We start from the raw sequence: 16,060 nt of genomic DNA on the forward strand, positions 1-16,060 counted from the left end.
TTGCAGTATAATATTGTGGTATATATTTATTTCTAAGCAGTTCTATTTCCTGTTTTTGACATTTGAAAAGATAATGAAATTCATTTCCTATACCATTTCCACAGAGATGACAAATTCACACATTTTTTGGTATTCCTGACCATCTTCCAGTTTCTACAGGAAATTTTTAATTTGAGCATCTGAATTTTACTATATAAATCCTGTCACACAGCTTCAACTTTATCAAATAGGTTTCCAAACGAAATTCCTGTTTGTAATCTGAATGAAATGAACCTCTTGAAGAGTTATTCATTTGTGAAAACCAATGTTGGATAAATAGATCATTCAGTTTTACCATTAGGAATGAGGGGTGATAAATGATACCAATTGACAGGTTAAGGAAATTGGAGACTTACAGCTGAAAAAATAGACCAAAAATGCATCACTCCATTTAATAATAGATACTTACACTGACTGAAAATCAGCATCTAACACATTCTGTACTGTAGATCTGACTTCATATAACTTAGTTTTTGTACCATATTCTACACAGCTTACAAGCCTGGAAGAAAAATGTAAATTCTAATTACTCACTCCTCCTCTTTATAAAAAAAAATGTTTAATTCTTTAATAACACTCTCATTTTTTTTTAAAACACTTTCACCCCCTTCCTTTGCTCTATATATTTTTCTTATGAATTTTGTTATTGTAATTATTGACTGTACATGTATGTTGTTACATATTTATTTGGTTGATATTCAGCATGTGTTTATAGCTTGTAATTTTATTTTTGAAATTAGGGAGACATATTTATATGAGAGCACTGCTCTTGTTTATTAATCCCAATTAATTAAACTTTTGTATATTTCGTATTTATTTCTTTACCCTTGTAGCTATTTATTAATTAATTGGTACTTATTTTATATGACTGACACTGAAGTATGTTCTTTCATAAAATTGTGATTACAATATAACTTTAAATTAACACATCTTTGATGAAAATAATTCTCTTAAAATTCACTTCTTTAATATGTCTTAAGATTCATTAACGAGGAATAAAAAAATAATGGAAAAAGTCAAAATGATTTTATTTTTAATACTTTACTGGTATTAAATTTTTTTTTAAATAATTTTATAACAAAAATAAAATCAAATATTGTGACAAAATCACAAACCTTCCTAACCGGTATTTAAAATGTGGCACACATTTTTTATAACAAGTTAATAAGTTTGAGCAATTATCAAATATAGACATAGCAGTATTACTTTTCTAACAGCATGGTACCATCAGATAGTCTTTGTGGGAAGTTTTCACCAATAAAATGTTCTGCCATTCTCCCTAAGGCTTGCAGTAATGATGACAGATCTTTTAAGGCACAATGTAAGCGTCTACATTCATTTTCAGCCGAGATTATCAGATGTCTTTTATTACCACTAGCAGCAATATACTGTTCTAAACTGTGGTATACATGCAAGTTTTCACTGAATGGCTGGTACTGTCAAAATATAAGAATGATTTATCATGGCACAGTATTAATACAATATACAATCATTATAGTGGTTCTTTAAAAATTAACGGGAAATTCTAAATTGCTTCTGTTATGCATATTACCATATAAACAGCTTTATAAATTGTTAATTATTTTCATCAATTATAAGAGGAACATATATGTTTCTAAATTCCCATTTACACATTGAAAAAGTATTGCATATTTCCCAAACCATTTGGATTTTCCTTGAACAATTTCAGCAAGCTGGTTAAGTGTCCTTTTATCATGTTTGTATTGACTGCAATATCATTATTGGTATTGGAATTACCAAGTAATTTTTTGTTGCAAGATGATCACGCTATTTTAAAGTCATATGAAATGAGTGGGTGGTCAAAAATAATGTTTATCCAATTCTTGAACCAATGCATGTATTTATCATAAACTTCGGGAAACCTCACATTAGACGCGGGCCAGCTACTGCGGGTCTCACGACCATCCAGGCTGGCAAATGATACCCTTGGTAAAACAATTTGTCCTCCGTGCACAAATTTCTCATTTTTTACACAAATATGTTGTTTAATCCTCATTTTTTTTTCTCTCTGTCTGTTATGATTTAACAAATATGGCTGCTCATTAAATGCCGTGTTTTGAAGCCAAAGTTTACTGATTGTCACCTAATAGTAAACAAATAACAAAAAGCATGGGTATTGAGCACGTGTTTGACATGTTCAATCAGATAATTGTTTATTTCAATGACAGATCCATGTGTATTGCGATTGCTGGATTTTTACGAGGAAGGTTACGCTCAGGTCACTATGCATACCGAAAATATGTCAGCAAATTGCTTCCTGGCTAGGAAGCAATTAAAAATAAGTGAACTTCTTCTAAATGTGGACAAATTAAAGAATTTTCCTCAGAAAAAAGTATATGTACATTAGTTGTATAATGAAAACTATCCATTTAGTGATAAAAACATATGCATATTTTTTTTTAATTTGAGGTTTCTTATGACTTGAAGGTAAAACCCAATTTGATAATACATGATTTTTTTTTCAAGTACATACCAAAAGCTGGAAAGTTTCTGCAGTTAACATTTCAGCCACTTTAGCAACAACTTCTAAACTTTGTCTTATGAACTGCTGCCATTCAGTTTCACTCTGCAACAATAAGTTATCAGATGAAAGTCAGAAACATTTAGAAAGAATAAACATAAGAGAATATTACTTTTATTGAGTTGTTAATTTTTTGAATAAAAAGTTTTAGACTCTCCAAGCAATTTTAAAAAGCTTAAACTTTCAACAAGTGCTTGTTTTGCTATTTGTAATATAATCAGGTCTAGGAAATAAAAATAATAACATGAAAAAAACAAAAAATATAAAAAAGCGATGTGGTATAATAGCCAATTAGATGACGATCCACTTGAAATCAAGAATGTTTACAACTACTGGTCACTGAAAAGCTTTTAAAAATGAGCAAACTACAAACCTGTACAGTGAACTATAAAAGGTCCAGAAAATAAATTATGAAAAAAACATTTAGATTATCAATGTGCCAACCAAAGTATTTCTAAACTTACGTCATCATCCAGTATATCATCATCTAATTCCTCCAACTGTGACTGGTAATATTTAAACTGTAACTTATGTAAAATATGGGATACCAGAGTCAGTAAAGCTTCTTGATATCTACAATCAAATAAGACTATTGTATAACATGCCATTTTTGTGAATTTTTTATTACATTGATCAGATCTGATATTACATCTAAACATTTTATAAAGTTTTTCATAATGAGACATAAATGGATATATGGGTTAAATGCCAAATAGACAGCCCACATAATATAAATTAATTTACCAAAAGCTGTCCGACATAGTTTTCAAAAATCGCCAGGTATCCATGTCAAACCCTAAATTTCCCAGTCTGTAAAAGTTCAGAATAAATTTAACATGGAATATTTAAGAACTGTCTTCAAAATCAAATGCACCAAATGGTAAAAAGACATTTAAATTACTATTCATACCGGGAAAACAGAAACACAGAAATATAAAGTTACATTGTGAAACAACACCATGAAATTTAAGAGACATTTACCTTTCATCACAGAGGAATTCAATAATACACAAATATCCATACTATATTTCAAGCCTTAAATTGTCAGAACTTTCCTTTTCTTTCATATGTGCTTCTATTATGCATAACTTTTTAAAGATAAACATAAAAAATGAGTATAAAATTGAGAAATATACCTTGTTATAATTGATTTCCATTCAGCAGTTCTTTCCTTTGTGTGGATAAAATCAAGGAATGTATTCCAAGTATCTAAACAATTATAATATCCATCAAAAGTTGGCTGAAAATAATTTGTATAATTTTTTCATTGATAAGAATTTTGTTTTTCAGAACCCTACACAAAATCCACCCAAAGGTAGTATGGTAATTTTAAGATTCATAGCATTAACATATATAATACTATATGGTTAAATGTTTAACTCCCAAATTATCTATGAGTAAAGCAAATAAATGTTGAAACTAAATAAGTCAAAGACCAAACATAACTATTTGACTTATCTGATGTTGTGAGTTTCAATATGGTCAACATTGTATGTTAGCATTGAAGATATGTTAATATTTTATTTTATAAAAAGATATGAGTGAACAGTCATTATCAAATGTTAAAAAAGATAAACTGATATAAGATGCAAGTGTGTGTGTGAAAAAACTTTTAAATATATGACGTGTCCTGAACCAATCCGATGAGCCATGCAGAGGCTTAATTGATCCGTATTGATATAAATGTTTGATTGATTGAATCTCGTCATACATTTTGTCATAGAAAAGCATTAAATGATTATAATCACATGCCTAGTCTATTATCATTTGATACACCTGGTGTTTCGGTTTAGGCTTTATGCCAAGGTATTCCCCATCAGGTACCCTATACCTGTATTTTTAAAGTCTATTTTTATTGATTGTGTAGTAGAGTGATTTTTATGATCATTTTATATATTGTAAAAATCATCTATTTAATTACTATATTTATTAAAAAGCTTAATTACATATTTTGAATATTGTATATTCAGTTTAAATTATTACTTGCAAACATTATTTTTATGTATAGTAATATTCACGTTATTTTATGAATATTTATTAGGGATTTACTTAAATCATTGTATCTGATTGGCTGTTTATATTTCGCGGTCAAGTTTAATTTCCTTTGTTTTGTACCTGTACATTTCCACGGACGATAGCCATGACAGTCTATTGAATTTATGTCTGTTTATCTTGACCACATAGTTTACCTGTAAACCTTATATATTTTGGACAACATTATTATAGAATACTGTAAGTTACTTCTTTATTAACATTATTTATATTTTTCACGTAAATGATATTCTAGTAAAGTTTCTATTTTGTTTTGTAACGTTCTCCTCATATCGCATGTATGTAACACAAGTACACAAGATGTACGAGAGAGTATTTCATTAAGCTAGAAGTATATGATTTTATAATCTACGGTTTATTTGCCACGGTAGAATTGTATTGTTAATTTGCGTACATTACTATTTGATTATTGTCATGAATAGTCTATATCTTATAAATGACGGCTTATTAAGTTAAAAGAAGGAAAAGTGTTTCAATTTATATAAAGTAATAGTTTTGAAGTAAATAGTTTTTATCAAGTACAAATATAAATGCGTAAAGAATATTTGTTACGTTGTATATTTTTATAATTAGAGTCCGAGTATTTATGTTCGTATTTTGGTTTCAGGACTCGATGTAATGTAATTATGTAAAACACATGATTGTGATGTTTATATGATGTGCCGTTAACCTTATCAGTACAACTCACTCCACAAGTGGTAAGAGTATATTTATTTATAGTTTAGCTTTGTTTATATAGTATTGTAAACATGAGTTATCTCCCGTTAGTTTGGAGCTTTTAATGAATCGATAATATTGACATCATAAGTCTTTATGATTATTATATTTGCAACTTTATGATTGTTGTATGATATTATATAGTTAATTATTATACGTATTATATATTTTAATGAAGTCATTATTAATAAATGTAGTTGTAACATTTATTATATACCGTTTGTAAGGTAAACCAGTATTGAATACAAATACACAGATACACTTAAATCACGTATGACATTCCGATTTAGTGTATAGTTAAAGGTCAAACATTTGTAAAAGTACACGTGACACCCGATGTCAATTTCATTGAAAGTAAACAATGAACATTTTCTACTTGCAATACATTTTACTTGCTACCTAGTTAATAACAGTTAAATGTATTATTAATTATATTCTTGTACTATATAACCTGTGATATTCGTAAAAGTATATGAAATAGCTTGTTATTTATATATGTTGTATTGCTATTTCAGACTTGTTTTATATACTGGTAATAAATCATCAGAACCTTAAGCTCTCATTGGTGTTATTCCTAAGCCTTGAAAACAACCTACTACAAATGGCGCCCACGTTTCGTTGGGTTGATGGCACATACCAGTTTTTGTGGAGATCCAGATGTGATGTCAGTGACCACCATTAGATGTCTCGAGTCCATGTATGCAGTGACCATGTGTGTTTGTTTAGTTCCGTTATGGTACCATGTGATGAACTTTACCACGTGCTTATGTTTACTAACATTCCGACCCATGTGATTATCGTCCACGTGCGTTTGTTTACAGTTTACTGGATGACATTATAGTACCGGATGTTACTTATAGTAACTTGACTTTTTGTTTTCATTTTTGGAAAACTGAACTTGTAATTATTCTACATTGTGAAATATTGTGATTTAATTATACTTTTGTGGAACAGTGTAATTATTGGAATAATTTTCTAGTTTAAGGTAGGATTTATTTATTTACATTATATACTGTATACCATTTTGATACATTGAAACTTAGCATACACTTGAAACATTTACACATTTCGAATTTAATTTTGAAATTTTACATCCACTTTTTGGACTTTAAATTTTTTTTTGACGTCCTACATTTTGACCTTTTCATACTTAAACATTTATACACATTAAAATTTTTAATTTTTTTTTCCGAGGCTTACTTGGATTTGGACTTAGTCTGTCAGAGGACATGTACACTTATATTATTTAGGCATTCATTTATGGTGTACATGTATTACTGATAGTGATATACATACTTTGTAGATTACAGTAGCATAGCTACATAGTATATAGCATACACTTTTATATTTTAAATTTATTTTTCGGTATACAGTTGTAGTGTATTGTACTTACATTGAACTATAACCCACATGGTATAGGTCAATGCTCAGTTGAACTTAGCAATTATAACACACATTATGTTTTATGTGTAGCATTGCTAGTTGATATTAGATACATAGTATATATATCGTTTTTATAAATGTACTTTGTATAGTGACTTGGTACTTAAATTGATATGAATTAAATTTATTGTCATATTATTTACATATTAGACATTCACTGAGTTAGATAGTACCTAGATTTTGAGATTGTTGCTAGACATTGTTTATTATTTTTTAATATTGATTAAAAATTTGCATTTGATCATTTAGTGTGGTGGTGTTGACACTTATTAGATTTTTGCATTATTATTGAACTTGAATTAGGGTGAATGAATTGAATGTTTATAGGTACACTAGTCTACACCGTTAGCCATGTATGACCAACCGAATGAGCCATGTTACAACGCAATGTATGACCAACCCTACAATACCTACGACACTTTTGATCCACAGTACTATCCACCACGCAGAAAACGTCGTCGCCACCGAAGACGCAACAGACAACGTCCATACTGGGACCAGATAGAAGCTGAATACCAACCTGCTCCTACTCCGACTTATGTATCTCAACCATCCAGAGAACCTGTTATATGCTACAGATGTGGACAACCAGGTCACTATGCCTTTGCCTGCTGTGTTAGACTGGATCACACTAGAAAAGCTTGTAACTTTCAGCAGATAAACACTGAAGCTAAGATGTATCAACAACGACAGTCATCAGGTGATACAGAAGGATTACTTGGTAGCCCAAATGAAGTCACAGTAGTCATCAATGGACTTCAAGCAGCAGCACTACTAGATACTGGTTCTACAGTTAGTACAGTTAGCCAGTCATTCCATCAACAGTACCTTGCTGACAGTCCTATCCAGACACTCAACCAGATACTTCATATCGAATGTGCAGATGGCCAGAACATGCCATACCTTGGTTACATCTCAGCAGATCTACAATTACCAGGTACATTTACATCAGCAGATTCTCAACAATGCTTACTGTTAGTCGTTCCAGACAGTTCTTATAACCAGCTAGTACCACTTCTACTTGGAACCAACGTCTTGACAGCAGCTATGACTGATGTAAAGCAACGATATGGATCACGGTTTCTACAAACAGCAGATCTACATACACCTTGGTATATTACGTTTAGATGTTTGCTTTTAAGAGATAAAGAACTACAAAAGAGATGCAACAGACTTGCCATCATCAAGAGTGCTGTCTATAACCCACATGGTATAGGTCAATGCTCAGTTGAACTTAGCAATTATAACACACATTATGTTTTATGTGTAGCATTGCTAGTTGATATTAGATACATAGTATATATATCGTTTTTATAAATGTACTTTGTATAGTGACTTGGTACTTAAATTGATATGAATTAAATTTATTGTCATATTATTTACATATTAGACATTCACTGAGTTAGATAGTACCTAGATTTTGAGATTGTTGCTAGACATTGTTTATTATTTTTTAATATTGATTAAAAATTTGCATTTGATCATTTAGTGTGGTGGTGTTGACACTTATTAGATTTTTGCATTATTATTGAACTTGAATTAGGGTGAATGAATTGAATGTTTATAGGTACACTAGTCTACACCGTTAGCCATGTATGACCAACCGAATGAGCCATGTTACAACGCAATGTATGACCAACCCTACAATACCTACGACACTTTTGATCCACAGTACTATCCACCACGCAGAAAACGTCGTCGCCACCGAAGACGCAACAGACAACGTCCATACTGGGACCAGATAGAAGCTGAATACCAACCTGCTCCTACTCCGATTTATGTATCTCAACCATCCAGAGAACCTGTTATATGCTACAGATGTGGACAACCAGGTCACTATGCCTTTGCCTGCTGTGTTAGACTGGATCACACTAGAAAAGCTTGTAACTTTCAGCAGATGAACACTGAAGCTAAGATGTATCAACAACGACAGTCATCAGGTGATACAGAAGGATTACTTGGTAGCCCAAATGAAGTCACAGTAGTCATCAATGGACTTCAAGCAGCAGCACTACTAGATACTGGTTCTACAGTTAGTACAGTTAGCCAGTCATTCCATCGACAGTACCTTGCTGACAGTCCTATCCAGACACTCAACCAGATACTTCATATCGAATGTGCAGATGGCCAGAACATGCCATACCTTGGTTACATCTCAGCAGATCTACAATTACCAGGTACATCTACATCAGCAGATTCTCAACAATGCTTACTGTTAGTCGTTCCAGACAGTTCTTATAACCAGCTAGTACCACTTCTACTTGGAACCAACGTCTTGACAGCAGCTATGACTGATGTAAAGCAACGATATGGATCACGGTTTCTACAAACAGCAGATCTACATACACCTTGGTATATTACGTTTAGATGTTTGCTTTTAAGAGATAAAGAACTACAAAAGAGATGCAACAGACTTGCCATCATCAAGAGTGCTGTCTATAACCCACATGGTATAGGTCAATGCTCAGTTGAACTTAGCAATTATAACACACATTATGTTTTATGTGTAGCATTGCTAGTTGATATTAGATACATAGTATATATATCGTTTTTATAAATGTACTTTGTATAGTGACTTGGTACTTAAATTGATATGAATTAAATTTATTGTCATATTATTTACATATTAGACATTCACTGAGTTAGATAGTACCTAGATTTTGAGATTGTTGCTAGACATTGTTTATTATTTTTTAATATTGATTAAAAATTTGCATTTGATCATTTAGTGTGGTGGTGTTGACACTTATTAGATTTTTGCATTATTATTGAACTTGAATTAGGGTGAATGAATTGAATGTTTATAGGTACACTAGTCTACACCGTTAGCCATGTATGACCAACCGAATGAGCCATGTTACAACGCAATGTATGACCAACCCTACAATACCTACGACACTTTTGATCCACAGTACTATCCACCACGCAGAAAACGTCGTCGCCACCGAAGACGCAACAGACAACGTCCATACTGGGACCAGATAGAAGCTGAATACCAACCTGCTCCTACTCCGACTTATGTATCTCAACCATCCAGAGAACCTGTTATATGCTACAGATGTGGACAACCAGGTCACTATGCCTTTGCCTGCTGTGTTAGACTGGATCACACTAGAAAAGCTTGTAACTTTCAGCAGATGAACACTGAAGCTAAGATGTATCAACAACGACAGTCATCAGGTGATACAGAAGGATTACTTGGTAGCCCAAATGAAGTCACAGTAGTCATCAATGGACTTCAAGCAGCAGCACTACTAGATACTGGTTCTACAGTTAGTACAGTTAGCCAGTCATTCCATCGACAGTACCTTGCTGACAGTCCTATCCAGACACTCAACCAGATACTTCATATCGAATGTGCAGATGGCCAGAACATGCCATACCTTGGTTACATCTCAGCAGATCTACAATTACCAGGTACATCTACATCAGCAGATTCTCAACAATGCTTACTGTTAGTCGTTCCAGACAGTTCTTATAACCAGCTAGTACCACTTCTACTTGGAACCAACGTCTTGACAGCAGCTATGACTGATGTAAAGCAACGATATGGATCACGGTTTCTACAAACAGCAGATCTACATACACCTTGGTATATTACGTTTAGATGTTTGCTTTTAAGAGATAAAGAACTACAAAAGAGATGCAACAGACTTGCCATCATCAAGAGTGCTGAAGGAAAGACAATCCGTATACCACCTAACAAAGATGTCGTTCTACAGGGATACATGGACCATGAACTACCATACCATCCAGTTTGTGGACTCCTACAGTCAACTGATAGAGCAGCAATACCATCTGACTTAGATATAGCTCCATCGCTAGTCTCATATGAGTACAGAAACAACAGCATCATACCGGTACATATCAGTAATGTAACCACCAGGAATGTGACCGTTTCGCCAAATGCCATCCTTTGCGAACTTCAACCTGTTTCAGTCACCGACATTGATGTACCAGATACCTATGAACAAGATGCATGGAATGAATCTACATTTCCAGACACACTTAGTGATGATCAACTACATAAAGCCAGAGAATTACTACATCAATTCAGAGACGTATTCAGCACATCAGATACTGATATAGGCCACATCACCGCCGTTCAGCACAAGATAGAACTGATAGATGAAACACCATTCAAACAACGACACCGGCGTATTCCACCTGCCTTATTTGACGAAGTTAGAACACACCTTCAACAACTACTTACTGCTGGGATCATTCGTCGTTCACATTCGCCTTGGTCATCGAATGTTGTATTGGTTAGGAAGAAAGACAACAAGCTCAGAATGTGTGTAGACTATAGACAACTGAACCAGCTGACAATTAAAGACTCATATGCTCTTCCAAGAAGCGAAGAAATACTTGACGCCTTGGGAGGAAACAACTACTATACCGTCATGGACATGAAGAGTGGTTATCACCAAGTAGAGGTAGAAGAGACACACAAGGCTAGAACAGCATTTACAGTCGGCCCTCTTGGTTTCTATGAATTTAACAGACTTCCGTTTGGCCTCGTAAACAGTCCAGCAACGTACCAACGTCTCATGGAACAGATACTTGGAGATCTTCACCTAGATATATGCTTTATATACCTTGACGACTTGATCATCTTTTCAGAGACGTATGAAGAACATCTTGAAAGGTTACAGATGGTACTACAACGACTTAGAGAACACAACTTGAAACTTTCGCCCAAGAAATGTGCATTCTTCAAAGACAAAGTCAAGTACATCGGCCACATAGTCTCAAAAGATGGTATTTCACCCGATCCAGATAAATTAGAGAAAGTCATCAACTGGCCTCGACCCACAACGCCAGAAGAAGTACGTCGCTTCCTTGGTTTCGTCGGTTATTACCGCAAGTTTGTCAAAGACTTCTCTAAGATAGCAAAACCGCTCACAGACTTGATGCCTGCACCAAAGAAGTCCAGTAAGAGAAAACCTAAGAAGCCAACAGTTACATCATGGGTTTGGGACAAGCCACAAGAAGATGCCTTCCAGAAGCTCAAAAGTCAACTTGCGATGCCACCAGTTCTTGGTTATCCACGTTACAAGGAACCTTTTGAACTACATACAGACGCATCTATGCTTGGTCTTGGAGCAATACTTTACCAATCACAAGAAGGAAAGAAAAGACCCATAGCTTATGCCAGCAGAGGACTTAGCAAGACTGAGAGGAACTACCCAGTCCATAAATTAGAATTCCTTGCCCTGAAATGGTCAGTAACAGAGAAGTTTCATGATTACCTTTATGGCAACACATTTATCGTGGTTACAGACAACAACCCACTTACTTACATCTTAACAACAGCAAAGCTTGATGCCACTGGACATCGTTGGATAGCAAGTTTGTCATCATACAACTTTAATATCGTCTATCGACCTGGTGCTAACAACGCTGATGCAGATGCACTTTCCAGACTTCCAGAACTACTTGGTCGTACCAACACCTCCAACATTAGTACAGATTCTGTGAAAGCCATTTGTCAGTTACAACATGCACAACCATATGTTCAGACGTTATCGATGACAACATCTAAAGCCACTGATGATCCATACTTACCTTCACAACATCTAGTCAACATCAAGATGGAACAGAAGCAAGATACTTACCTTAAGGATTGGATATATTGGGTTGATGAACATCGCAAGCCACGAAAAGAACAGTTAGAACATTCACCATGGAACACTTGGTTTATTAACAACTACGAAAAATTGAAAATGGTTGATGGTGTACTCTATCGTATTATCCACGACAATGGGGAACAACATAAACAACTTGTACTACCTGAAGTCTACATTTCCAAAGTACTAACATCATTACATGATGAGATGGGACATCAAGGCAGAGACAAAACAGTATCATTGGTTAGAGATCGTTTTGTTTGGTTTGGAATGAATAGAGATGTTGACAACTGGATATCGAATTGCGACAGATGTATTCGACGAAAGCAACCTGCAAGTCATAGAGCACCACTCATTAGTATCGAGACAACACAACCACTGGAGTTAGTATGTATGGACTATCTCTCACTTGAAAGATCTACAGGTGGATTTGAGAACATACTTGTAATAACAGACCACTTCACTCGATATGCATTGGCAATACCAACAAGAAACCAGACAGCAAAAACAACTGCAGACGCATTCTTTAACAACTTTGTCGTCCACTATGGTTTGCCTGAAAGAATTCACTCCGACCAAGGTGCCAACTTCGGATCCAAAATCATCAAGGAATTATGCAACATCACTGGTATGACGAAGTCACGAACAACACCATATCATCCGATGGGTAATGGCATCACTGAAAGATTCAACAGGACATTACTTGGAATGCTTGGAACATTAGAGAACGTACAGAAGAAAGATTGGAAGTCGCATGTTGCTGGTCTTGTCCATGCTTACAATTGCACTCGTCAAACGTCAACTGGATTCTCTCCTTACTATCTGATGTTCGGAAGACAACCAAAGCTACCTATTGACATCGCTTTTGGAATTGGAGATGAAGCTGAACCTATTACTACAACTACATATGCAGAAGAAATGCAAGAAAGACTTCGTAAAGCATATGATACAGCAACAAGGAACATCTTTGCTGCCCAGAAACGACAAAAGACACACTACGATCAGAAAGTTAAAGGAGCTGTGCTAAAGCCTGGAGATAGAGTTTTAGTCAAGACTCTAGCTTTTGATGGAAAGCACAAGTTAGCAGATAGGTGGGAAGATGACCCGTACCGTATAATTAGTCAGCCTAATTATGGAATCCCAGTGTACGTGGTTCAGAAAGAAAACAAGGAAGGAAGAAAGAGGACTTTGCATAGAAATCTGTTCTTGCCTATTGGAGATCTGCCCAAAGATATTGATAAAGAAAAGAAACGTCCTGCGCCCAGGCAACAAAGAAGAAATAAGCAGCCCGAGGAACCGACGAAATCTGAAGGGAACAGTGAGAACAGGACCACTGATGAAGTATCAGATGAGGAGTCGGAGCAGGAGTATGGATATTGGATACTTGATAAGGATACACAGGACAACACTAACAGTGATGTACCAGTTGTGGACCTACAAGAAGAAGGAACTCTTGGTTTCACTGGTGACGGCCATGATGGAGCTGAGAGTAGTGATCAGCAGGGAACTGGTTTAGGAGGGGACGCTCTTCCTGTGGACATTATTACAGCTGCAGAACCAAACCCTGTGAGTGATGAGGAACCTGAAGAAGTGACTGCTCAGACAACTGAAGAAAACACTTCTATTGATCAGGATGAGAGTGCGCCAACAGACTTATCACTAGAAGAGGCAGATGAACCCACCATACATGTAGCTCCGGAACAACAACGAAGAAGGAGACGTATACTACCGACACCACCACGAGACCCACCAGTATCAACTAGACCTCAGAGAGAAAGGAAACCACCGAAATACCTAGATGACTATGTTTTATCTAAGCATGCTACTACTATCCAACAGCCTGATTGGTTAATGAGGATTCACTGGTTGGAGTCTGAAGCAAGAAAAGGAAGATTTAAAGGCTTAGAGATGGAGTTGTCAAGAACCATCCTCGACATCATGCGAACTGGTTAATGGCTTGCCGAGGACGTCAACCTTCAGTGAAGGGGGAAACAGACGGGAATGACGTGGAAGTCATTTTTCTACAGCGGGGAGAATGTAGTAGAGTGATTTTTATGATCATTTTATATATTGTAAAAATCATCTATTTAATTACTATATTTATTAAAAAGCTTAATTACATATTTTGAATATTGTATATTCAGTTTAAATTATTACTTGCAAACATTATTTTTATGTATAGTAATATTCACGTTATTTTATGAATATTTATTAGGGATTTACTTAAATCATTGTATCTGATTGGCTGTTTATATTTCGCGGTCAAGTTTAATTTCCTTTGTTTTGTACCTGTACATTTCCACGGACGATAGCCATGACAGTCCATTGAATTTATGTCTATTTATCTTGACCACATAGTTTACCTGTAAACCTTATATATATTTTGGACAACATTATTATAGAATACTGTAAGTTACTTCTTTATTAACATTATTTATATTTTTCACGTAAATGATATTCTAGTAAAGTTTCTATTTTGTTTTGTAACGTTCTCCTCATATCGCATGTATGTAACACAAGTACACAAGATGTACGAGAGTATTTCATTAAGCTAGAAGTATATGATTTTATAATCTACGGTTTATTTGCCACGGTAGAATTGTATTGTTAATTTGCGTACATTACTATTTGATTATTGTCATGAATAGTCTATATCTTATAAATGACGGCTTATTAAGTTAAAAGAAGGAAAAGTGTTTCAATTTATATAAAGTAATAGTTTTGAAGTAAATAGTTTTTATCAAGTACAAATATAAATGCGTAAAGAATATTTGTTACGTTGTATATTTTTATAATTAGAGTCCGAGTATTTATGTTCGTATTTTGGTTTCAGGACTCCATGTAATGTAATTATGTAAAACACATGATTGTGATGTTTATATGATGTGCCGTTAACCTTATCAGTACAACTCACTCCACAAGGGGTAAGAGTATATTTATTTATAGTTTAGCTTTGTTTATATAGTATTGTAAACATGAGTTATCTCCCGTTAGTTTGGAGCTTTTAATGAATCGATAATATTGACATCATAAGTCTTTATGATTATTATATTTGCAACTTTATGATTGTTGTATGATATTATATAGTTAATTATTATACGTATTATATATTTTAATGAAGTCATTATTAATAAATGTAGTTGTAACATTTATTATATACCGTTTGTAAGGTAAACCAGTATTGAATACAAATACACAGATACACTTAAATTACGTATGACATTCCGATTTAGTGTATAGTTAAAGGTCAAACATTTGTAAAAGTACACGTGACACCCGATGTCAATTTCATTGAAAGTAAACAATGAACATTTTCTACTTGCAATACATTTTACTTGCTACCTAGTTAATAACAGTTAAATGTATTATTAATTATATTCTTGTACTATATAACCTGTGATATTCGTAAAAGTATATGAAATAGCTTGTTATTTATATATGTTGTATTGCTATTTCAGACTTGTTTTATATACTGGTAATAAATCATCAGAACCTTAAGCTCTCATTGGTGTTATTCCTAAGCCTTGAAAACAACCTACTACAATTGTATACATTAAATACTGAATAATATTACTGGAGCAGATGTTAGAGATGTATCTATTTTTAAAGTTTCTTCATTGCTGCCATCTTTTGAGGT

The 16,060-nt window shown here is 34.0% G+C and overlaps 1 protein-coding gene across 1 annotated transcript in view; it reads right to left on the reverse strand.

Moving 5' to 3' along the window:
* Positions 1-16,060, reverse strand: part of LOC134725907 (exportin-6-like) — a 57,054-nt gene that overhangs the window by 33,199 nt on the left and 7,795 nt on the right. Inside the window, exons 9-13 of the mRNA XM_063590188.1 lie at positions 3,718-3,821; positions 3,046-3,154; positions 2,534-2,626; positions 1,246-1,475; positions 449-541 (exon numbers count right to left, since the gene is read on the reverse strand). Coding sequence (XP_063446258.1) covers positions 449-541; positions 1,246-1,475; positions 2,534-2,626; positions 3,046-3,154; positions 3,718-3,821 — 629 coding nt within the window. The remainder of the gene's footprint in view (positions 1-448; positions 542-1,245; positions 1,476-2,533; positions 2,627-3,045; positions 3,155-3,717; positions 3,822-16,060) is intronic.

Source organism: Mytilus trossulus, chromosome 7 (assembly GCF_036588685.1).
Source record: "Mytilus trossulus isolate FHL-02 chromosome 7, PNRI_Mtr1.1.1.hap1, whole genome shotgun sequence".
Taxonomy (NCBI): domain Eukaryota; kingdom Metazoa; phylum Mollusca; class Bivalvia; order Mytilida; family Mytilidae; genus Mytilus; species Mytilus trossulus.